General features: G+C 40.0%; 1 protein-coding gene across 1 annotated transcript in view; it reads left to right on the top strand.

Annotated features, from left to right (window-relative positions):
• Nucleotides 1–4,760: 4,760 nt before the first annotated feature.
• Nucleotides 4,761–26,164, top strand: part of SKAP1 (src kinase associated phosphoprotein 1) — a 274,732-nt gene continuing 253,328 nt past the window's right edge. Inside the window, exon 1 of the mRNA XM_082679184.1 lies at nt 4,761–4,863. Coding sequence (XP_082535310.1) covers nt 4,815–4,863 — 49 coding nt within the window. The 5' untranslated portion in view covers nt 4,761–4,814. The remainder of the gene's footprint in view (nt 4,864–26,164) is intronic.

Raw genomic sequence — 26,164 nt, 5'->3', positions numbered from 1 at the left:
TGTGCACCTGTGCGGTGCAGACCAGAGCTTTCTATCAGATTCTAAATAATTGCCTCTTCTCTCACCTTGAATCCCCCTGCCCCAACCCTGAATTCTAACACCTGTAGTAAAGTGAGGGAGAAGAAAGGGAAGAAATAAAGGAAGGGGCTTACGAGCTTAAACTTTTGCCTTTTGAAATAATAAATGAAAGGAAATCAAAGAAAGCCAGTTCTGCCTTTGTAAGGTTGCTTCCCTTCTATTATTTACTTTTAATCTCCCTAATCACCCCTAAAAGAAAGGGTTACTCCTTCCATAGTTTTCCAAATTTATCATGTCTGCAAATACCTAGCCTATAAAATTAGCCTTGACCCCACCTGCCTCTCATGCAGATTAACCCCACAGACTGCCTGCATGTCTCACTCAGAGAGTGCACAGCCTCATCTGGCTGCAGCTGACACTTTCCGCATGCCCCGCACCACCACCCCCCCACACACACTTCAGACTCCCAAGAGAACCAATCAAAGACAGAGAATGTCAGAGTCATCAACCTCGTTGGTCTTTAGGGCCTCTGTTCGACTCAGCAGTGCCCCTGGGGGATGTCTAATGCGGTCTAAGGGATAGGCAAAGAAGATACAAAAAAATAAGTGGGAAATATTAGGGAAAAATAATAAGGGGAGTGATAGAAATATGAGATAAAGAACAAAGAAAGAAATGTTACTATTTAGATGGAGGGAGACCAACTCTGATTGTTTCACAGAGCTGCTTAGCGATCCCTGGGCTGTAATTATCCATCTCAGATGTTCAGTTCTATAAGAGCTTTGGACCAGCACTAGAGAACCAGGATTCTAATGCCAGCACAGCCCCTGCTGAGGTGGGTGGCCCTGTGCAGAGCACTAGGTCAGTTCCTTATCTTAAATTTGAATCACCTTGAAGACTCTTGAGTTTTAATAGTCCCTCATTCTATTCTGAGTCTGTGCCTCACTGAGAACCTGCTTTGGGAATGTTCCCTGATATGATACGAGAACCTGGAAGTGTGAGCTGGAAGGGGAGGCCATCGAAGTGCATTTGTGTGAGTGTGTGTATAATAAGACCCACCTAAATGGAAAGATTCGCTAATTAGTAAAAGCAAGGCTTCTGGCAAGCTGTGGAAACCCTGCATCTTAAGGCCGCTGAGCGATGTGCCCAAGCGAGCATCTTGTGTCCAGCTACTCTGCCTCAAGGGTGCAATAAGGCTTGGTTTCCGGGGTCTGACCAAGCATGCAGCGAGCCTGGTTCTTGGCACAGGCTGGATGCGTCATCTCTCCTTCCACAGTCCTTAATGAAGTGTGCAGCTCTTGTCCCCATTAGGCCCCAGCATCGTCAATAAAAGAGTCAATAAGCCCAGTTGATGGGGTTGGGACCCAGGGGCTGAGATGCAGCGGCCGCACATCCACAGGGCAGACGTCAGCTCCACTGTGTGTCGTGACCCAGCATCCAGGGATCAATAACCAGCTCAGAATAAAGCCCAAGAGCTGCCCTCTGCAGTCTCCTCTCCAGGCCCATTTCACCTAGGGCGGAGCAGTGCCAGCTAGCTCCTGCTTTGCTTGCAGTTGTTCCTACCCATGCCATTCTGGGTGCCAGATGCTTTTGAGCCCTCTGGACACCCCATGGATGCATATTCAGTGAGCGCCCACCTGGCATGAGAACATGTAGACGGCATCTCCAAGCAGCCCAGAGGCTGGCATGGGCCCTGTTTTCTCTGTCTTCTGTCTCCTGACAGTGTGTGAGGGGCCCCTGTGGACCAGGCGGTATCCTCTCTGCATATCGTGCTGTGGACTCCATTCCTGGCTGCTCTGCATCTCTTTAGATACCTTTATCTTATCTAATTACAAGGAATTTCAGATTAATTTCATGGCCTCTGCTCCAAAGGACCTCTTATCTGTGAGGACCTTGTATTTTAACCTTGTCATTCTTTTGTTGTTTGCCTTTAAAGGGGAGACAGCTAAGCAGGGGATGCTAGGATCTTGCTGGAATTGGGGCTGGGGGGAGGGGAAAAAGAGGGAGGCAGACCGACCTGGGACTTGTGTATTCTGCTCCATCCCCCTGCCTGCGTGTGGAGACAGCTGGCTGCTTACTCCCATGACAGCCACATGGTACCCAGCCACACAGAACAGGACCCGGGCAGGGACTCGTCTGCTGCCAACCTCTCCAGATCCCTTTGATATTTCTGACAGAGCAGTAAAAGACTCTTGACTATCATGTTTTGCCTTGCCTCTCTCTACCTCCTCCAAGACTCCTCAGTGTGGTTTCCATGGCTACCCCCAATCAGATTTGGCTTCCTGCAAAATTGGATTTCAAAGAAGGACAAGGCTTCAGAGGAATTTGTCCATTTAACAGAATGTCATTAGGAGTAAGGCTGACTGCTGAACCAGGGTCCTTAGATGATTAAGGAGGGGCTGCGCTCATGTGTGGAGGCAGGTTTCTGTCTGCAAGAGGAAACTTGATGCAACATGACAATGGCATATTGGAATCTGCCAGTCACTGCACTCTACCCAGCTCTGCACCTCCCTCCACCCTATCCCTCTAAAATCCACAGTGGATGTAGAATAGCTTTGCCTTGAGTTTCTGCTGCTTCCCTTGGTATAAGTAAGCTATGACAGGCAGTGAGGCCTGATAGGACATGCAATTACCAGGGTTTATTGCTTTTTATCAAACAACCCTTTAACTTGTAGCCTAGATCAGCCTTTGACAAATATCCTTAAAGAAGAGGGGGAGGTTGTCAAATTTCCTTCCACTGCTGAGAGGAAAGCAAGGCAAAGTGCTGGGGCTACGTATAGGAGGGACCGTGTTTCCCTCGTTGTTTTTTAGAACGGTTTTAGATTTAAGAAAAATTGCAACGGTAGTACAGAGAGTTCCCATATAGTCTCCCTTGCCTTTTAACACATGTCAAAAATGATTCCAGAGCAGCTACAATTTTGTAGAAGGAGCACTGAGTGTGGTAAAAATAAAAATGCCCCAGCAGGGAACTGGTATTGCTCTGGAGCCTAGAAGAGGCAGCCTGCCCACTGTTAACTTTCCCAGGGCAAGAAGCCCTTGCAACAGGAGCCAGATTCCCTGAGATTCTTGCCAGCCCCTGTCCCCCACATTTCTACCTCAATCTACTGCAACTTGTGGTTGCATCATGTAACCCTGAAACCAAGGCACCATTCCTCTTCAGATGGCAGGACTCAGATGTATAAATGGCTCAAAGTCGCTGGACCACTTAAAGGATCAAGCCCCCAACCCTGAAACGTATCTCTGGAGGGAAACTATGCCAGGAGTCAGGCACTGCTACCAGGAGCCCTTCTGGAGAGTTTCTCCTTGCTGCTCCCATCCCCCTATCCACGGTTCTGTCATTATATCCCCTGTTGCTGCTGTAAAAACCACTTGACCCGTCTTCTCCATTTTCTTTCTCTTACCACTCCCAATGCTTCCCACATATTCTGTAGGTAGAATCTGAGAAGAGAAACTCCATTTTTCACAAAGAGGAAATTGGTAGAGGTGAAGTGAGATATGTATAAGATCACATACTATTCAGGGGCTCAGGTTAGCTCACTCCTCAGCTCAAAATTTGTCGACGCCTCCCCAATGTCCACTCAATTGAGTTCAGAATCCTCACTCTGACTTTCAAGTCCCTTTACGATAGAACCTCAATTTTTCTAGACAACTATAATTTCCCTACACCATCCAGTAAAAGAGGGTCATTAGCTCTTCCTCAAGCAGGAGAAGGCTTTTCCATCTTTGTTTACTCTGGTCCTTCCACCTGGAAAGCCCTCCTGCCCCTTCAGAGTCTGATGTGTTCAGAGTCGTCGCAAATGCCACACACACCACTAAACACACATACACTGGCACTTCCCTCCTTTTCTTATATCCATCTCCCTCCTTTTAGCGGCACTTTATACTTTTTTCATGGTACTTGGCCTATTGTACTTAATAAAAAACACTCTTTAAGATAATTGTAGATTCACAGAAGTTATAATAAATAATACAGAGCTATCCTCTTTACCCAGGTAACATCGTGCAATATCACAGGACCGTATCACAGCCAGGACATTGACACCCAACACCTACTACTTTGAATGAGAGGGAAGCACACTTCTGTGATTTGTCCTTCACTTTCCTCCCTTTGTCAGCTCTCAGAGGGAAAGGGCTGGGTGCCCCTCTCCCTCAGCTTTCTCCCTGGGTTACCCCTTCTTTTCCTTGCATCCTTTCAGACTTAGGGAGGAAGGGACACTTTGGCTCCCTGTGTCCATTGCAGCCGGACTGCTCTGATTCTCCCCAAAGTTGGTGGCTTGAGATTATTTATCGGGACTTACGGTCATTCCCTTGAAACGTCCTGGGTTGCCTGACAAGAGGTTCTGCCCTGGTTTTCTGGGCGTGGACGAGCTAACTGGGTTGGAAAGGACTGTGGTCCGACTTGGCGGGGACTGACCCCGTCCTCGGATTCTGCCTCCTCGAGCCTCATTTCGGCGCCACGATGGCTTTTCAACCTGCCCCCGAGGCCCGCTGTCCGGGACTTAGGATGGGGAGCCTCCCGGGGACGGGGTGCCTGGGGGTGGCGTCGCGTCTTTGTTTTAACCGGGGGCTGGGGGGGTGCGCGGGCGGCCGCCTCCTCCCTCGTGCACCGCCGTGAGGGCCGCGGGCCCGGCGCACAGGTGTCGCCGCCGCCCCGGCGTCCCGCCCGCGGCGCGCCGCTTCCTGAACGCGCCCCGCCCTGCGGCTCAGCCCCGCGGCGCCGGCGACAGAGGGCCAGGTGCCGCTGCTGCCCGTCCGCCCGCCCGGCCCTGTTCCGCCGCCCGCCACCCGCCACCCGCCACATGCAGGCCGCCGCCGCCCTCCCGGAGGAGATCCTTTGGCTCCTGGAAGGTAACGCCCCGCCGGGAGTCTCACGTGCCGAGCCCGGCAGCAGCCGAGACGACAGCGGCTCCCAAGGCCGGCCTTCCCCGTCAGCTCCCTCACCCACCGCCTTCTTGAACCTCGAGGCTGCCGGAGTCCTGACTCTGCAGAGCCAGCTGTTCATCCCCCGCTCAGGGTCCCTTTCACTCGCCTCAGTAACACATTTTCTTTTCCCTCAAGGCGTCTCCACCTCCCACTTAGCCTCCAGGCTTCTGAGCAAGTTCAGGCCGCGTTCATGGTCCCCGGGCCGCCGTGCTGGCCTTCAAGCTGTCCCTTTCTTCTCGGGACGCCCTGCGTCTATAGGTTTCGCTCTCGTCCCTCTCCCGCCCTGACTCCGTCTGCCCCGCTCACGCGGTACCTTGACCTTCCAGCTTAGAGCGCCCCAGGCTCCCAAGGGGCTGTGAGGGCTCCCGGGCTCCTGTCAGCCAAGGCCTGGGCACCCAGACCCTAGGTCCCCTTCACCTGCCTGCAGCTCTGGGGGTCCCTCATGCGCCTGGGGCAGGCGGATCCTGGTATTACATCTCTTCCCTTTCTAGAAGTGCCCCATTGCGGTGTGTTCAGTCACTAACCCTCAACACATCCCGCTGTAACACTCCAGAGTTACAAGATCATCTGCTTGCCTCACACTTTTTCTGGTGAAAGTAACTTGCTGTTCCCGTAACTGACCTTCCTGGAAGGACGGGGACCTGGAATCTGTGCTTGCATAAGGGTCCCAGGAGGAAAACTCTTCCCGAATTAAGCCTTTTGGCATCTATGTGACAAATGACCTGCTTTGGGCAGGTCATACTTTTGGCAAGCAGTTTTTTTTTTTTTTCAGTTTCTCTCAATTTAATTGGTTTTATATCTCCATTATCTTGTTATCTTGGTATAAATGCCTCCTAATTAAATATTTGGCAAGTCTTTTCGGTCTGTTTGTGGCACGGTTTCCATTCTGGGCTGCTTCTCTGTAAAAGCTGTCAACTAGGTATTTCTTCTGAGGTGAAGTTTCCAAATTTATTTTACTTGTGACCCGAGTGAATCTAAATTTTCAGAATAGAAAAGTATTTGCAGGGTAAAAGCATCATCTGGGTGTCTAAGAAGAAGCAACCCGGCCTTTCCCTCTACTGTTGGTTCAATAATTCCAAGTGTAAAGAGAGGCTCTACATGTCTGGTTTCCAGGAGGGAAGGAACTGTGGCAAAAAGTTTCATTCTGCCCTTGCAGTTAAAGGTATAATCTGATTCTTTTTATTGGTATCTGTCATTTGTTGAGAGGGAACCTATTTTACAACCTAGATAAACTAGACTTCCATTTTGTGTGCAGCCTTGGTAGAAGATTCCTTTTAATTTTCAGAAGCTTGCAATGACATCCACTCCCTCAACATTTTTGATGTGCAGTTCTTTATTGTTCAAAACTGACACTTTGGTAAACAGCTCATTTCTGCACCTGCCACCTTTCTTTAGCTTAGATTATTTTCTTGTTAGCTGACTGTTTTTAATTGAAGTCTTCAGATCTCCTCCTAAAGCAGAACCTTTGTTTGCTGACAAGTAGAGCAGGGTATGAATGGAGATTAATTGCATGTCACATACTTCTGTATCAAACTTGCTGTGTCTTAACAATCTCTGTTGGTGCTTGGGTCTTTAGAATATACGGAGGAGTCTGAGATTAAATTTTAAGGAGCTTTGTTGGTTAATATATTTCTTTAAGGCTTTTTTTTTTTTTAAGTTTGCAATTAGAGTCTGAATCTGAAGCAGAGAGAAAAATGTGAAAGTGGGATTCAACCAATAATTCTATTGAAAAGTGTTTGAAGAATATGCTTTTGAAAGGTTCATGTAATCATAGCAACATATTGGTTGTAGGTTTTGTTTTTTATGGAACACACTCTCTGGTGTAGACCAGCAGAATTATTCATTGTACTACAAATAATTTGTAGATATTATAAACCCATAATGGCTATCCATTTATCGTCTGTTGCTGTTTGTCTCCCCACCCCCCCCACACACACTTTTTAAGGTTAACTGTTGACAGAAAATATGTAGGTCCTGATCTCTATGTCGTCACTCAGTGGAGGGATTCACAGGGTGAGAGTGCTGCCACTTTAGTGCTGCCACAGGCCGAGCGGGTGGAGTTTCTACAATGAATTACTACTTTCATAAACCAAGGCATAAGCATTTACACAGTGATTTAACACTGGCCATCACAGCCCTAACTTAAGCATTTATTTATTTATAACTACATGAGCGTAAATGACAGGGGCATTTTTTGACATAAGGTGTGTGCTTTGAAAAATAAAATATGCAAAGCATTGTGAAAGGTTTATGCCAAATTTTGCATAATGAAGAAGGGAACAGAAATTCTGAAGGTCTAAAATTAATTTTGTTAAATTTTAAACATTTGAAAATGTTTCATTTGACCAGCTCCACTTCTAGGAATCTGTGTTACTGAAATTAAAGGACATGAAGTATGTGTACCAGGATCCATAGTAAATGTGCATGAGTTAGGAAAGGTCAGGTGATGGTATGAATGATTATTCATTTTATGGAATATTTTGCAGCCATTAAAAATGTTGTGGTGGATCTGTATATATTGGCTTGGAAAGTGTCCATAACATATTTTTAAGACTAAAAAGCAAGGTACACCGTAGTATATATAATATACCATTTATGTTTGAAAACATCAACAAACCCCATATATTATGTATGTTGTGTAAGCCTAGGAGGGAGTAAGAAAGAATATACACCAAGTTCCTAACATTGGTTTTCTAGGGAGGGGAGTGAGAGAGTGGGGGAGAGATTATTAATTTTATTTCATACATCTTCATGTTGTTTGAACCATGACAATGACCATGTATTGCTTTTGTAATAGGAAGAAACAACCAGGAAGGTTATTTAAAAGGAAAAGGAACAAAAAACGAAAAGAAGCTTAGAGAGGTCAGGGTTCGAAAGGGCCATTAACCAGGGTTGTGATTATGCTTTTCTCTTGGTAGCTCTAAGGGTGTGTGGAAGGTGGGGATTTTTTTTTTTTTTAATGCTGTCTTGGATTTTGGGCAAATATTAAAGCAGTGAGAGGTTTCTAGGGTAACTCAGGAAACATCTTCCTCAGATAGACTCTGTCAAGCTCTCATATAGAAATAGTAACTAGTCCATATCAGCAAATGAGTACCTTATAGGTAAGTAAAGTGAAGGGCATTTACTGCCTTATTGAAAGAGGAGGAAATATTCATGTCTGTTTTCAAATAATCAGGCTTCACATGTAGAAGTTATCTTTTCGTTTTTGTTTGGTGATAACCACGCCCGAAAACAAAAACAATGGAGTGCTGGCAGTTTGCATAATCTTTGTTTCACAGATACAAACAATCAGTTTCTTCCTTGTCTTTCTAGCCCCACTTTAGCAGTCAGAAGCACAAGAGGCAAGTATGAAGGAAGGAGAATAAATATTTCTTTAGTTCACAGTTTGTCTTGTGTGATGGAATGGGGCTTACTGACTTTAATCGCTAATAGGCCGCAACTATCTACAAGGTACCTAAATCCTGCTCAAATATGGATTAGAGACAAAATAATGTCCACAACTCCGCTGCATTTAGTAGCAATTGCTGCGTTAACGCTGATTCCAATACGCCTATGGTTACTTATTTTTAAACTTCCTTGGAAAGAAGAAGTCATTAATCATTTCCTTCCAGATTGTTCTCCAGATTTGTATTGGTCGATGTAGCCAACCATAAAATCCTTTTCAACATAGTAAAACTCCAACTCTGACTTTTTAGTATAAACATTTGTGATCAATTTTTTTCTCAGATGCAGTAGGAACTTTTCACACTTCCTCAATCAACCAGTCTGTGTTCAAAGGCACCTCCTCTGAACACTATAACTCAGAGTTGTTATAGCGAATATCATTTATCATACTTTATGGGAATATTGAGTTGTTTAGGGATTTTTCTGCCATAATTGCCCCTGGACTGCTTTGTGAATATCTATGTCTGTTTTACGTTTTAATTTTTGTCATTTTTTTTTCCTACTGTTAGACCAGGCCTATCACTTTGCACTGCTCTCAGTGTATCTGTATCCCCAATGCTATTGGAACATCAGATAATTAAGTTCATTGGAATTAAGATGTGTGTGAAAGAAAGTATGAAGGGCTCTCTTGATGAACACAGTACCCAACCCATTAGGCCTGCACTTTGTAACATGTACTGTGGCTGCTAAGAGTCATTTTTACTTAATTTTTGATACTGGGTTGTCTTCTAGATAGGTGATGTTACTGTTCGGTTGAATTCTGAAAGGTATATGACCATACTTCTATTTCTTTTTGTTAAATTTCTTGGTTATAAGAGCAATAATGCTCATTGTAGAAAATTTAGAAAACACAAGGATATACAGCCACCCATAGTCAACGATTGTTAAATTTCCATTTATTTCTTTCAGTTATTATTATTTGTACATACTTTAAAAGTTGTGACATATTGTGTGTATAGTTTTGTATACTGATTTTTCCACTTATAGTTTTTCATTTGCTATGGTCTCCTGAGCATTTTCTTAGATCACTAAGTTCTTTTTTTCTTTTGAGTGATTTTGAAGTTATACATCCTGGTTTTATCCCACTGATAGTTTTTTACCTTTATGGGAAAACAAACAAACAAACATTTCCCTCTGATTAGCAGCATTAGGAATGAAACAATATCTTCTAGCTCTTTCCTCCTGTATGAAATGTGAAATTGCTGATATAATCTTGGATTTTAGACTCAGAGAATTATTAATGTTTTATTGTGTATATTAGATTACAATAATTATTTTTTGACATTTGCATAATATTTAAAACCATAGCTATAATAATATTTTTTCTTCCTGTTTAACTTGTTCATTGCTTACTTTTTGTATCATGGCTTTTTCATTCTTGAACTCTTTATCTCTTAGGTATTTAGACTTTGCTAGAACGGTAGCCACTGGCCGCATGTGGCTATTTAAATTTAAATTAACTAAAATTAAATAAGACCAAAAAAATCAGTTATGCAATTGCACTAGCTACACTTCAGCTGCTCAGTAGCCACAGTGCCTGCTGTATTGGACAGTGCATAAAATCCTACTAGATGACAATTGAAAATATAATGCTGAGTGAATTTCTCAGGAAGGGTACTTTGATAGTCCCCCTACTGAGCCCCTCCAAGTCTGAGTATATGTCTATCTAGTTTCATATAAACTTAGCTGTGGGCATGAGGTTCTAGGGCCACACTCTTTCCCTTTCTTCCCCTTTCTCTCAACTTAACCTCTCAAAGTTTTACCCTTATCTTCTGGTCTTCAGTTTTGTGGAGAAGAAGTCTGATGCCAGCCTGATATATTTCTTTTATAACCCATTCCTCCCACCGCCTGCCTGGATGTTTATAGGATATTTTTCTTTGCTCTCAAAAATGTCACTAGGTAATTTCAAGGTTTTGGACTTTTTAATAATTTTGCCTGGTATGTAGTGAACCCTTTTGATCTAAAGACTCAGTCTTTAACTTGAGAAAGTTTTTTCTATTGTCATTGCTTCTACTCCATCTCTTTTATTCTGTCATACTAGGATTTATATTATAAATATATTAGGGCCCTGATCTAGTCTCTGTGTTTCATCTCTTTTATTGTCTCATCCGTCAGTGACTTCATTACAGTTTTAAATTCAGCATTTATTTATTTAAAAAATTTTTCCATGTGTTCTTTCCTCATCACTCATTGTTTCATTTTCATTACATCTGTAAATCTGGCTTATAGGCATAATGACTTTTTGAATGTTGAAAATATGATTAGAAATTTTCTAAACATTTCTGTTCTTTAATAATAAATCTACTTCAGAGGGAGACATTTTCTCTAGTTCTTCAAGATATAGTTTTCTTTTTGAACTTTGTTTTCTCATAGGTCCTGTATATTTTTTTTGTGATAAGTTTGCCTAGGTTCAAATCCTGACTGCCACTTTCTTACTAGTATTTAACTTTGGGTCTTAGCTATAAAATGGGGATAATAATAGTACCTATCTCATAGAATTTATATGAGGAATAAAGGACTAAATATTTGAAAAGAACTTAGAATAATATCTAGAATGCATTACACACCATTTGTTTGGTAAATAAAATTAAAAATTTATTTTTCTTTGAGGAAGTCCTATTGATCTCTCTTCTTGCAGTTGCCTCTCCACAGGAAAACTCCTAGGCATGGCCTTTTTTTTTTTTCTTTATAAATTTATTTATTTTATGTATTTATTTTTGGCTGTACTTGGGCTCAGTAGTTGGGCTCTAGACTGCAGGCTTCAATAGTTGTGGTGCACGGGCTTAGTTGCTCCACGGCATGTGGGATCTTCCTGGACCAGGGATCGAACCCATGTCCCCTGTATTGGCAGGCGGATTCTTAACCACTGCACCACCGGGGAAGTCCCTAGGCATGGCCTTTTGCTTGGGTTGGTGGTTCATCCTTGCTACTCCAAATTAGGGGAGGTTTGTAGGGGTTCTTTCAGGATCTTCTTCATTTCCTTCCTTCCTTAGATCAGAGTCCAGTGATTATTTCTATGAGAAACTTTTTGGAGAAAGGAGAGAGGAAATTAGCTTCCCTGCTAACTTAAGAAAGACATGTGTTCCTTACCTTGTTATAGAATGCTTTGTATGTGTGTGCGTTTGTGTAAAAATAGTATTTTTGTACTACTTGTCAGTCGAAAAAAAATGAAAGATTTAATCTTCCCCTTCTCCCTTTCTGTTTTTATAAACAGAACTATTTTTTTAATTGGTAGAAATATTTTAGTTTCATTGTGGGTATAGCCTAGATGTTAACTGGGCTGCCCAGGCCTTTTGAACTCTAGGCAAGACCTACTTCCTATTGTGGAAGCCCAAACATCTCCTCAAGATCTGGGTAATTCTCAGGGGGCATGCATTCTCAAGGTTACTTTTGCTTCCAGGGTCCCCTCCTTCCATGTGTGCTTTCTGTAGGCCTAAACTAACGGTTCCCAAATGGGGTGATTTCGTCCCATGGGGGCATTTGGCGACACTTGGAGACATTTTTTTTGGTCACAGCTGGGGAGGGTGCTATTGGCACCTAATGGGTAGAGGCCAGGGATGCTGCTCAGCTTCCTACAATGCATAGGATAGCCTCCACAACAAAGAAGTATCCAGCCCCAAATGTCATTAGTGCCAAGGTTGAGAAACCATGGCCTTGGCATATATCCTTGCCTTCAGTTTCCACAATGACCTACCCACATGGAGTCCCTGTGAGTGTAGAAGACATCACTGGAGAGTCAGAGGGTGCAGGGAGAGGGAGGAAGGGTTTCCACTGCAGTAATGCAAACGATTTTAAATTGAATATTAGGCATTCCTATTCCTAAACCCCCTTTTCCCACTCCAGTCATCAGACAGTGCCCTCTGGCCTTTCACCTGATGTAGTTCTCAGCCTTATGCTTTCTCACTGGCACCTTCTCCCTTTATCCTATCTGGAGCAAAACAAAAAAAAAAATTGTTTTTTCCCTTGCTGCATGGAAAGGCAATTTAGCTATCTGTTTAGTGGTTTAGGTTCCCACCAACACCCACACATGGAGAAACAAATTACTTTGCCAAACCATGGCGATTCTCTTCCTAAGAGGAATTCTAGTGCCAGCTATTAAGATAATAACATTTTTACCTCATTATATAAGTGTAATACTTAAACAATTTTTAATCATTTTAAATACAGGAAAAGTAAGATGTTTCAAGTTTTACCATCATCTGAGAACCTTAACATATTGACATAACTATCATAGATCTAATTTTTTCACGTTATAAACCATTACACTGTACAGAAATCCTACAATTTCTGCTACGTTTATTCATATTTATTTCCCCTGTGTTTCCAGGTTCATTGCTTGCTTTTCCAGTTTGTCAGTGCTGCGTTATAGGTTAGGCGATTATAACAGATGGCTTTTCAGGTTTGGAGTCTTTGAGTTCCACTGTTTAATTTTACTATCCAGCTCTTACACGGAACATAGGACAGATGTGGGCTTAGAAACAGAGTGGTCTTAGCATCCAGAGAGCAAGCTTTCCTGAAGGCTTATGGCTTTGATAAAATCACTTATGAATTACTTAAATTCTCATCTAGGGTCTCCTCCTAACATTGTTGATATTCTAATATTAGTATGTTATAGGGAAATAAAATTTTTATTCACATAATAGGAGCTTTACTAAAATGTATCCAGTGGCACATATTTATACATACTTAAGCCAATATAGTAGTTGAGTTGGAATTAATTAAGGTACTGTATATTATAAATCAAGTATGAGAAGTATCCTGGATACTTAGAAAGCTACAGAAAATCTCTCTTAACTGCATTGTAATAAACGTCCTTAAAATCACTCTCTCTTTAAAGTAAATTTTCCTTTTTGATAACTCTTTGTGTGAGCCTCTTCATCCATCGATTCCTCCCTCTCTTTCTTTCTTCCTTCCTTCCCAGTACTTTATTAAAGTATGATTTACGTACATAAAATGCACTAATGTTAAGTGTTACAACTGGATGACTTTCATGTATATATGACTGTGTGACTGTGTGACTACAACCCACATCAGGACATAAACATTTCCATCTCCCTAGAAAGTTTCCTTTCCAGTTCTGGAACTTCATAGATCAGTATGATCTCTTTTGTGTCTGTCCTCAGCATAATGTTTTTGAGAGTTATCCATGTTGTTCTGTGTATCAGATTTATCTTATCCTTTTGCTAAGTAGTATTCCATTGTGTGAATATTTCCACAGTTTGTTTATCCATTCTTCTTCTGATGAACATTGAGTTGTTCAGTTTTGAGTTATTATGAATATAGCTGCTATGAGCATTCTTGTATAACTTGTTTTGTAACATAAACACTCATTTCTCCTGGGTAAATATCTAGGAGTGGAATTTCTTGGTCGTAGGGTATGAATACATTTAATTTTATTGGAAACTCCAGTTTCCCAAAGTGATTGTACCTATTTTACAATCCCACCAACAGTGTACGAGAATTCCAAGTGCTCCATTTCCTCACCAACACTTGATGTTGTGGTCTTTTTATTTTTAGATATTCTGGTAGATGTTATGGTCCATGTATTTTTTTAATTACAAAAATAACTTATGTATACATTTTTATTGTAGAATATTTGCACAACATACAAGTATATAGACTACTTGACCTAGTCACAGAAATCAGACAAGAAAAAGAAATAAAAGGTATCCAAGTTGGAAGGGAAGAGGTAAAATTGTCATTATATGCAGATGACATGATACTCTATAGAGAAGACCCTAAAGACTCCACACAAAAACTATTAAAACTAATAAATGAATTCAGCAAGGTAGCAGGTTACAAGATTAATATACAGAAATCTGTTGAATTTTTTTTACACTAACAATGAAATATAAGAAAGAGAAAGGGAAAAAACAATCCCATTTAAAATTGTGTCCAAAAAATACCTAGGAATAAACCTAACCAAGGAGGTGAAAGACCTATATGCAGAGAACTATGAAACAATGTTAAAAGAAATTGAAAATGATTCAAAGAAATGGAAAGATAGTCCATGCTCTTTGATTGGAAGAATTAATATTGTTAAAATGGCCATACTACCCAAAGCAGCATACAGATTTAATGTGATCCCTGTCAAACTACCCATGACATTTTTCACACAACTAGAACAAATAATCTTAAATTTTTTATGGAACCACAAAAGACCCAGAATTTCCAAAGCAATCCTGAGGAAAAGGAACAAAGCTGGAGGCATAACCCTCCCAGGCTTCAGGCAATTCAAAGATACAGTAATCAAAACAGCATGGTAGGGCTTCCCTGGTGGCGCAGTGGTTAAGAATCTGCCTGCCTTCCCTCGGCCTTACTCCAGGGGCTTTTGCTGTAAAGTGCCTGGCATTACCGGAGGGTACATGAACGAGCACGCATCCCTCCCCAGGGAGACTGCTGTCCTGTGGGGCCCATTCGTGGAGCTGACAGCACAGGTCGGGTGGGGTTGGACACTTTCCTTTCTGTACCTGCTGACTGGCGACGCTTAAACAGGGTAGAGGCATCAGCAACCAGTAAGTGAGAGATGCCACACATGCCCGGAAGAGCCAGAATAAAATGCTAGAGTCCGGTGTAATTGGAACACGGAGCTCACGTCAAAAGAAACACAAACCGAACAGTTTTGTTACGGAATAATTTCTAACTGATAAGTACCAGAACACGTCAGAGGTTTCTTGTTGTTTGGAAGGAATGCTAACTCGGGGTTTTATTTTGCCTCAGAAAAAAAAAAAAAGAACCTACCTGCCAATGCAGGGGACACGGGTTCAAGCCCTGGTCCCGGAAGATCCCACATGCTGTGGAGCAACTAAGCCTGTGTGCCACAACTACTGAGCCTGCGCTCTAGAGCCCATGAACCACAACTACTCAGCCTGTGTGCCACAACTACTGAAGCCTGTGCATCTAGAGCCTGTGCTCTGCAATAAGAGAAGCCACTGCAATGAGAAGCCCATGCACCACAACAAAGAGTAGCCCCCGCTCACCTCAACTAGAGAAAGCCTGCGCGCAGCAGCAAAGACCCAACACAGCCAAAAATAAATAAATAAAATCAATAAATTTATTTAAAAAAACCCCAGCATGGTATTGGCACAAAAACAGACATATAGATCAATGGAACAGAATAGAGAGCCGAGAAATAAACACATACTTCAGGTCAATTAATCTTTGACAAAGGAAGCAAGCATGTACAATGGAGAAAAGACAGCCTCTTCAGCAAGTGGTGTTGGGAGAGCTGGACAGCCTCATGTAAATCAGTAACGTACATTAGAACACTCCCTCACATCATACACAAAAATAAACTCAAAATGGCTCAAAGACTTAAATATAAGACATGACATCATAGGACGCCTAGAAGAGAATACAGGCAAAACATTCTCTGACATAAATCGTAGCAGTCTTTTCTTAGATCAGTCTCCCAAGGCAATAGAAATAAAAGCAAAAGTAAACAAATGGGTCCTAATCAAACTTATAAGCGTTTGCACAGCAAAGGAAACCCTAAACAAAACAAAACAAAAAGCCTAACAGAATGGGAAAAAATATTTGCAAACTGTGGGACCAACAAGAGCTTAATGTCCAAAACATACAAACAGCTTATACAACTCAATATGAAAAAAACAATCGAAAAATGGGCGGAACTAAATAGACATTTCTACAAAGAAGGCAACCAGATGGGCAACAGGCACATGAAAAGATACTCAACATCGCTAATTATTAGAGAAATGCAAATCAAAACTACAACGAGGTATCACCTCACACCAGTCAGAATGGCCATCATCAAAAAGTCTACAAATAATAAACACTGGAGAGGGTGTGGAGAAAAGGGAATCCTCGTACACTGTTGGTGGGAATGTAAATTGGTGCAGCCACTATGGAAAACAATATGGAGGTTCCTTAAAAAACTAAAAATAGAACTACCATATGATCCAGCAATCGCACTCTTGGGCATATATCTGGAAAAGACGAAAACTCTAATTTGAAAAGATATATGCACCCCAGTGTTGATAGCAACACTATTTACAATAGCCAAGAGATGGAAGCAACCTAAGTGTCCATCAACAGATGAATGGATAAAGAAGATGTGATACACACACACACACACACACACAATGGAATACTATCCATAAAAGGAATGAAATGTTGCAATTTGCAGCAATATGGATGGGCCTAGAGATTATTGTACTAAGTGAAGTAAGTCAGAGAAAGACAAATATTATATATCACTTATATGTGGAATCTAAAAAAAATAATACAAATGGACTTATTTACAAAACAGAAACAGACTCACAGACATAGGAAACAAACTTATGGTTACCAAAGGAGAAGGTGGGGTGGTGTAAATTAGGAGTATGGTGTTAAAAGATATGCACCACTATATATAAAATAGATAAACAAGGATTTACTCTATAGCACAGGGAGCTATATTCAATATCTTGTAATAACCTATAATGGAAAAGAATCTGAAAAGAGTGTATATATATATATATATATATATATATATATATATCTCTGAATCACTTTGCTGTATACCTGAAGCTAACACAATATTGTAAATCAACTAAAGTTCAATGAAAAATAAAATAAGTATATAGACTACTTGGTTTTTTATCATAGCACCATTGGATACCTTTCCATATGAATCTATGTATATATTCATATATATATATTCATTTTTAAACTGTTGCACAGTATTTCAGAATTTTTTAACTATTCACCTATTGAAGGATGTTTAGATCGTTTCCAGATTTTTTTGTATTTCCACAGTGCTGTAGAGAACATATCTGCATCTGTGTGTACATATGCAAATATTTCTGTAGGATAGATTCTTAGACTCTCAAATGGAAGATTGCCGAAGTGTTAATCCTAGATTTGTAGACTGGCCAGTAGTTAAAACTTAATCCTAAGTACTATCTGTGTTTTCGTTCCTGGTTTTGTTTTCTCTGTGCTGTAAGTATATAGGTATTGTCATTTTTTTCCCCTTCAGGAGGTAAGAGAATGAAAAATATAAACACACATTTCTTGGGTCATGGGGCAGAAACAATCAGCAGGTTGAAGCAAACCACAGCCAGAACATGCTGACAGTTTCTCTATTGTATGCTGACAACTTCCTGCAAGCCAAAACAAAGCTGGTGGGTATGATTTTAACCTTGCCAACAAGTTTTACCCCTTAACAAAAAGCAAGAAATATATGCCTTAAGGATTAAAACTGATTGCCAGATCGAAAATTTAATGCAAGGTTTAAAACAAGTTCTAAGCAAACAAAGTCATTTTCCCCCACTATGATACTTTTATTTAATTTGTGTGAAAATGGGCAAGACAAGGTTTCTATGAAGTCTTCCATCGTTAGAATAGAAAAATGAACACTAAAGTTTCAGAGGTTTGATTTTAGGGAGATATTTAAGGCACCGCAGAAATACTAATGGTCGGATACCTTCAGCATATTTGTAACAAGGAATCAGAAATTATTACTTTTTGTTTGTTTCTACCAGAAGCTGTCAATGAGACTTTGTAGAAGTTGGATCAGCAACCAGGCCATTTTTTTCTGTAAAATAGCAATATGTTACATAAAGGGATAGGTGTGACATTTAATTAAACACCCAGACAAATAGAATACTCGGGTATCTAGAATGAAATGTGGCCTTATGTTACTTCCAAGGTAGAGATTGTTTTAGTTTGGCGGGCATGATTTGCTAGGCATGGCAAAGTGGGTGGACATAGTCTGTGACTGGAAAGGACATCTTACTGTTGGCGGCTCACTCAAGGAAGTCCCGAGGATGATGCAGATCTTTACTCCCTGCCTACCGCAGCAATCCAAGCAAAGGACTCCTGGGATGGGTCCCTGAGAGGAGTCCCTCCTCCCTTTGATATCCCCTTCTCTTCTCCACAATCCCAACAAACATTTTCTACACCCCTCCTTTCTCCATACAGGCTCCCATCTCCATCCTAGAGGGGTGATGTCTCATCTTTAAGGCTTTAACTCCTTCAAAGTGTTCAGAGTGAAGCATCTATAAGATAAATTAAACATTTTGATTAGAAAAAAACACTAGGTATCACTGAAAATTTAAGAGATGAGGCTGAAGTAGTATCCTGCTCCTACAATTTTTTTTAAAACAGTGAATAGATTGTTTTCTAATGTTTACTTAGGTATTTTCTTTTAGACCCCTTTTTTTTAATGGGAAAAAGAACCATGTTCCTTAGGTTGATTTCCAGGCCAGCCCATTTTTAAAAACTATTTTGTATCCCTCTTTGTCAGTGGGAACACTCCCTTTATCCCCTGTTCCCTAACTCCAAGCTCTGATGTTGGTGTTCTGACTGGAGAGTGACTCCAATGGGCAGGACTGGGAAAGGTATGAGGAGCTGGGTGGGAGCTAGGTTGGGGTTCCCAGGATTAGGGAGGAGACTTATTTAATGAGCCAGAATGAGAGCAGGAATGGGCCTCACCTAGCCGGGAGGTGAGAGCCAGTGCAGGGACCCAGAGCAAAAGGAGAACAGAATTTCCTCTCATCTCCCTCTCTTCCTCTCCTGTCTCCTTACTTCCGACCCCATCTCCCATTGAGAGTGTGGCTGCCAACAGGCTTGGACGTGCTATGATAAGAGGAGGGGGCTATGAGATGGGGTGAGGAGTGATGATGGAAGTCAGCAGAAGGTTGTTGAAGTATAATGACTATCAAAGCAGCAGCAGTGAGAGAATGGATATTTCTGTGATTGTGCTCAGCCAGGACAACCATTCACATTTAACAAGTATTTGCAAGTACTTGGGGACTTTTTAAAAAAATCTAAATAGAGGGTCTGAAATACTGCCCAGCCTTAAACTTAACAGAATTAATTTGGTGAGTCATTTTAGCCTATGCCAACACTTTTTGCATGTAGACAAAAATCTCAAATATTTTCTTGGGTATAATGCCAATATGGGCAGAAATTCATGGCACCCTTCTTTTCAGAAATGTGAGTTCTGCTTTAGTAGTTCAAATACTTTTGCAAAATATCCCCTCTAGGAACACTTTGATTGGTTTTTGGTTGGTGGAATTGTTTTCAGCAGCATTTGGCCATTCATCCTGCCTTCAAATAGAAGATTGATTGAAGCAAACTTTTGAGTTTTAGAAACAATATATCAACAAAAAAAATTTGTAACTGTTAAAGAACACCAACTTAAATATTTTGTTCTTTCTGTGTATTAGGAGCATTACTTAGAAAACAGATGGAGGCAACCTTTATTTTTCACTAGTTTGAAAAATGTGACACATAGGATGTCATTCTTCTCCAAATAGAAGAGTAGCCTCTTAAATGGACAAGGTCAGAGGTTTGGGAGAATGTAAGAGACTTTGACCAGTCTACAGAACCTAGAGATCTTGGGTGCATCCTGTCAAGTCAGAATCTTTTCATCTGGCCTTAGGCCGTGCAGTGATTTCTCCCAGGGATGTGATGATTATATCATGTCTACAGAGTTCCACATACCCTCTGTCCCCTTGTCCTTCTTTGTTTTCTTTTTCTATCTTCTTTTCCTACTCTGGTTTGCTGGAATAGATATCCATAAGTTGCCTGGAAGCTGAGGGAATCTATGTTTTAGGGAAGCTGTGAGTTATAATAGGAAGATGCATCTTTGCCAGAGCTGTTTACCGTTTAAACATGAGACTTAAAATCATTGTATATTACTTTTAGTACAAAATACTGTATGTTGCTACAAGCTTGCCTTCCAGAATAATCTTTCATCACTGTCCTCTCACCCCTAACCTTTATGTTCTGCCCTCCAAGTAAGAATTCTTTCAGTCTCTCCAACTGAACTAACATCTATCACCTCAGGACCTTTGCACATAATGTTCCCACGCTTATGCCATTCTTTTCCTCATTCTACCACCTCCTCCCCATCCCCAGCAGACATACTTGACCTGCTAATCTGTGGGCTTCAGATGAAAGGTCAGGTCTCTGAGAGATCTCCCCTGACTTACTTCCCTCTAGACTAGTCGCATCCACTCTAGGCCTGTGCCCCCCTCACTTTTCTTATTATAACTCATATCACAATTTATTCTGATTGTCTATTTAAGTCTTTATTCTTTGGTAGACTGTAAACTTTTAGTTTAGATCTATCTTGTTCACTTTTTCAGTATTTAGCATGTAATAAGTGCTCAGTAAATATTTGTTAAAGAATAAAGGCATTCAGAAAAAATGTGGCATTGTTTATGGTATGTTTCTGATTTTGTCTTTTCTCTTTGGTGTGAGGACATTTACACCAGTGTGGTATTGCTCACTCACCAGTCAAAGGTAACTAGGTGTAGACCCTGTAACATCAAGTGTTATGTGTAGTGAGTGCTGTGATGTCAGAGGCACCTCAGGAGTGTTCTTACTCAGTTAGTGGTGTTTTTCACTCTGGATTTTGCAGTTGCAGGAGCCTAAGGCATCCTGATGTGATAGGACATGATGTTTATATTAAAGGAGTCCTTGTTTGTACAAGGCTGATTGCTTAATGGAAAACCCACCCAGAGAGAGTGGTAAACTTGGTTAAATACAGGAGGTGAAAATCTCTTCCTTGTTCAGAGGTGAGTAATGTGTTTCTGAGCAGGGTTGCTCAGGCACCTTGAGGTCATAATCACTATAAGTAGCATCATCTTGCAAATTGAAAGGCAACTGTATTATATGTTGGTCTGTAATTTCCTTAATATCTGTATCAAGTTTTGATATCAGGGTTATGCTGGCTTCATAAAATGAGTTGGGAAGTGTATAAAATACTAGATGTATAATCCCTCCTATAGCTCTTGCTTTTGACTTATTTATGTTTTCATGATTATAAATTTGTTCATCTAGTGAGTTGTGGGAGTATTTTTAGATCAGCTTTTTCGAAAAAATGATGAGACAGATGGAAGAGATTGTCTTCGTGTCATTTTATTCCCCTGAGTAGATGACACTTGCAGGTGAAGGAACAAGTACTTAAATTAACAAGTGGCCCTCTAAAGTGTTTTGAAATGAAGCCTTCAAAAAAGTAATTTAAAGTGAAACTTAAAAAGTGAAGTCATAATAAAATATCAAATATCCCCCCAATGAGTTGGGGGATAATTATATCCTGTTGATTCCGTTTTAGCAGTTTTAGTGTATACAAATATAATTACATGGGATATTTTACTTATAAGCATTTAGTAAGGAGAGTAGAAGTTCAAAATAATATATATATATGTATCTACATTTATCATCTATAGGCATGAAGTATTCATTTTAACCATCCATCTCTCACAGGATCTCTATTCCCCACTTTCTCTCTGCTTGGGTGGCCTCCTTTTCTATTCCCAGCTATGAACCAGCACAGCCCACTACCACTGAGTGAAATGAAGAGGAGGGAGAAAAATTAAAATCTGTCTATCCAAGCTAAGAGTAGTGTTACATTATGCTTGCATAGTGATTTTAATTTTACTTATTTTTTCATATTCTAAAACACATATTTTAGAACATTTAGAAAATATAGAAAAGTATGAAGAAGATGATAAAAATGGCTTGTAATTCCACTACCTAGAGATGACCATTGTTAATATTTTGGTGTTTATCACAGTGCCTGACTGACCTATAGGAGGGACTCAGTAAAGATTGGGTTAATGAATGAATTTAACCCAGTCCCTCCCCTGTTCTTCTGGTGAAATGTGAAGATTATATCATATACCACTTTAAAAAATTAATAGACTAGTTTTTAGAATAGCTTTAGATTAACAGAAAAATTGAGCAGGTAGTACAGAGTTCTCCTATTCCCCTTACCCCCCGTTTCCTCCATTATTAACATTTCACATTACTATGATACATTTATTACAATTAATGAACCAATATTGATATGTTATTGACTAAGTCTGTAGTTTATTCCATTTTCCTTAGATTTTACCTAACGTCCTTTCTGTTTTCCAGGATCCTATCCAGGATACCTCATTTAATTTATTTCTTTAGACTCCTCTTCTCTGCAGCTGTTTCTCAAACTTTCCTTGTTTTTGATGACCTTGAGAGTTTTGAGGAGTACTGGTCAAGTATACTGTAGAACGCCCTATATCAGAATTTGTCTGATGTTTTTCTCGTGATTAGACTAGGGCTACAGGTTTTTGGAAAGGAGATCACAGAAGTAAAGAGCCATTCTCATCAAATGTCGAGGGTACATACTATCAACGTGATTTATGACTGTTGATGTTGACTTTGATCACCTGGCTGATATAGTTATTGTCAGGTTTCTCCACTGTCAAGTTACTCTTTATTTCCCCTTTCAATACTGTACTCTTCGGAAGGAAGTCTCCATGTGCAATCTACACTTAAGTGTTGGGAGTTATGCTCCTTCTTCTTTAAGGTGGAGTATCTATATAACTTATTTGGAATTCTTCTGCACTGGAGATTTGTGTGTTCTCCTCCCATGTATTAAGTTACTTATTTATATCATTGTGGACTCATGAATACTTATACTTTGAGTTATAATCCAATGTTACCTAACTTTGTTGCTCAAATTGTTTTAGCTTTGGCCATTGGGCACTCTTCTACTTGGCTCCTGGGCTCCTTTTGACATGCCCCATGAATTTTGTGTGTGTGTGTGTGTGTGTGTGTGTGTGTGTGTGTGTGTGTGTGTGTGTGTGTGTTTTGGGCACTTCCTTACTTTCTGGCACTACAAGATGCTCCAGGGTCATCTTATATGTGTCCTGCCCCAGTCCTAAAATCAGCCGTCTCTCAAAAAAGCGTTGGTTCCTTTTACTGAAGATTGGTATTAGAAATTAATATCTGGGTAGTAGGTGTGCTCATTGTCACTGGAATGTTGTTTCTTTTAGGCCTTCTCAGCTGACAAAGCAAAGAAATATATGTGTGCAAGGTAACCCCACATATAAATATATCTATAAGCAATTTCTATACATAACCATCTGTATCTATACAAAGTTAAACATGAGTTCTTATTGATGTCTTCAATTCTTAATTCATTTTAGACTCCTTACTATTCTTTTTTTTAAATTGAGCTCACATTGTTTTATAACATTATATAAGTTTCATTTGTACAACATTATATTTCTACTTCTGTATACATTACAGTGTGCTCACCACCAAAAATTTAGTTTCTATCTGTCATGTACAGTTGACCCCCTTTTACCCATTTCACCGCCCACCCCGCTCCGATAACCAATACTCTGTTCTCTGTATCTACGTGTTTGTTCTTTTTGGTCTGTTTTGTTCATTTATTTTATTTGTTTGTTTTTTATATTTCACATATGAGTGAAATCATACAGTATTTGTTTCTCCCTCTGACTTATTTTGCTTAGCATAATACCCTCAAGGTCCATCCATGTTGTCACAAATGGCAAGATTTCATCATTTTATAGCTGAATGGTAATATATTGTATTTATATATACCACATCTTCCTTATCCATTCATGTACTGATGGCTGTTTCCATATCTTAGCTATTGTAAAAAATGCTGTGCTGAATATAGAGGTACATATATCTTTTTGAATTAGTGTGTTTGTATTCTTTGGATAAATACCCAGAAGCGGAACAGCTGGATCATATATTAGTTTAATTTGTAATTTTTTGAGGAATCTCCATACTGTTTTCCATAGTGGCTGCACCAATTTACACTCCTACCAACAGTGCATGAGGGTTCCTTTTCCTCCACATCTCCTCCAGCACTTATTACTTCTTACCTTTTTGATAATAGTTATTCTAAGGGGTGTGAGGTGATATCTCATTGTGGTGTTGATTTGCATTTCCCTAATAATAATGTTGAACATCTTTTCTTGTGTCCGTTGGCCATCTGTATGTCTTCTTTGGAAAAATGTCTATTCAGCTCTTCTCCTTAATATTCTTGCTGCTTGCTCCTATCTTTTCCACTCCAACACTAAGAAACTTGGCTCCCACCATTCATCATCCATTTATTGTTTGATTAGAGTATACATGTATAGCAGTATAAGAATTGATAACCCCTACACCCATTGGAAACAACTTTATTGACCAGGGTCCAGTATTCACGTGCAGTTCCTTTTGCCTTTGGTCTTATAGACTACCCATTTCCAGTGTTGCTTAGGTCAGTACCTTTCCCCCATTTCTTCAGTGAGTTTAATTCATATATTTGTAATCAGTTAGATTATGTTGTTACAGTCTGCATTTTTTCCTGAGATTCCCCAACCTGCTAAATGAGTTTTTGAAATTTGCAGACATTAAGGCTCATTCTTTGTGTTGTAAAGTCCTATAGGTTTGGATAATTACATAAAGCCATGTGTCAACCATTATTAAAGTATCATACAGTATAGTTTCACTGCCCTAAAAGCCTCCTGTGCTTTACCTATTCATCCCTCCCTGACTCCTCTTGAACCCCTGATCTTTTTATAGTGTTGCCTTTTCCAGAATGCTATGTAGTTGGAATCATACAGTATGTAGCCTCTTCAGATTGGCTTCTTTCACATAGTGATATGCATTTAAACTTCCCCCATGTTTTTTCATGGCTTGAGAGCTCATTTCTTGTTAGCACTGACTAGTATTCCACTGTTTGTATGTACCACAATTTATTTATCCACTCACCTACTGAAGGACACTTTGGTTGCTTCCAAAATTTTAGCAAGTATAAATAAAGCTGCTATAAACATTTATGTGCAGATTTTTGTGTGGACAAAAGTTTTCAACTCAATTGGGTGAATACTCAGGAGTATGATTGCTGAATCTTTTGATAAGACTATGTTTAGCTTTGGAAGAAACCAGACCATCTTCCAAAGTGGCTATACCATTTTACATTCCCATCAGCAATTAATGAGAGTTCTGGTTGCTCTACATCCTTGCCAGCTATTGGTATTGTCAATTTTAAAAAATTTATCCATTCTAATAGTTACATAGTGATATCGCATTGTTGTTTTAATTTGCAATTCCCTAATGACATATGATGCTGAGTGTCTTTTCATATGCTTATTTGTCATCTGTGTATCTTCTTTGGTGAGAAGGTACACAGATGACAAATGCGCATCTTATATCCATTTATAAAATTGGGTTGTTTGTTTTCTTATTGTTGAGTTTTAAGAGTTCTTTGAATATTTTGGATATAAGTCCTTTATTAGATATGTGTTTTGTAAAGATTTTCTACCAGTCTGTGGCTTGTCTTTTCATTGTCTTAACACTGTCTTTTGTGGAACAGAAGTTTTCCATTTTAATGAAGCCTAAATTATTTCTTTCATTCATCATGCTTTCGGTCTTGTAACTAAAAACTCATTGCCAAACCCAAGGTCACCTACATTTTCTCCTGTGTTATCTTCTAAGATTTTATAGTTTTGCATTTTACATTTAGGTCTATGATCCACTCTGAGTTAATTTTTGTGAAAAGTTAGAGCTGTGCCTTTTTTTTTTCATTTGGATGTTTAGTTGTCACAGCACAATTTGTTAAAAAGACTATCCTCTCTCCACTGAATTGCCTTTACATCTTTGTCAAAGATCAGTTGACTGTGTTTGTGTGAGGCTATTTCTGTGTTTTCTGTTCTGTTCCATTGATCTGTGTCTGTTCTTCCAACAGTACTACTCTATCTTGATCACTGTAGCATAGTAGTAAGTCTTTAAGTTGAGTAATGTCAGTCCTTCAGCATTCCTCCTTCTTTCTCCTCCTGTCATCCTCCCTCTACTCTTCCTCCTCCTCCTCGCCCCTTCCTCTTCCTTTTCTTCTTCTTCTTCCTCTTCTCCTTCTCCTTTTCGTTCAGTATTGTGTTAATAATATGCTGTGAGAATTTTTGAATTCCTTAAATTTTCTTCATGATTATTTTTAATTGGTTATATAATATTTCATTATATGATCTATGATATAACCAATAACCAGGGT

Source organism: Grampus griseus (assembly GCF_964374135.1).
Source record: "Grampus griseus genome assembly, chromosome: 20".
Lineage (NCBI taxonomy): Eukaryota > Metazoa > Chordata > Mammalia > Artiodactyla > Delphinidae > Grampus > Grampus griseus.
Note: the sequence above shows the minus strand (reverse complement) of the source record. Positions and strands in the feature narration are given on the sequence as shown.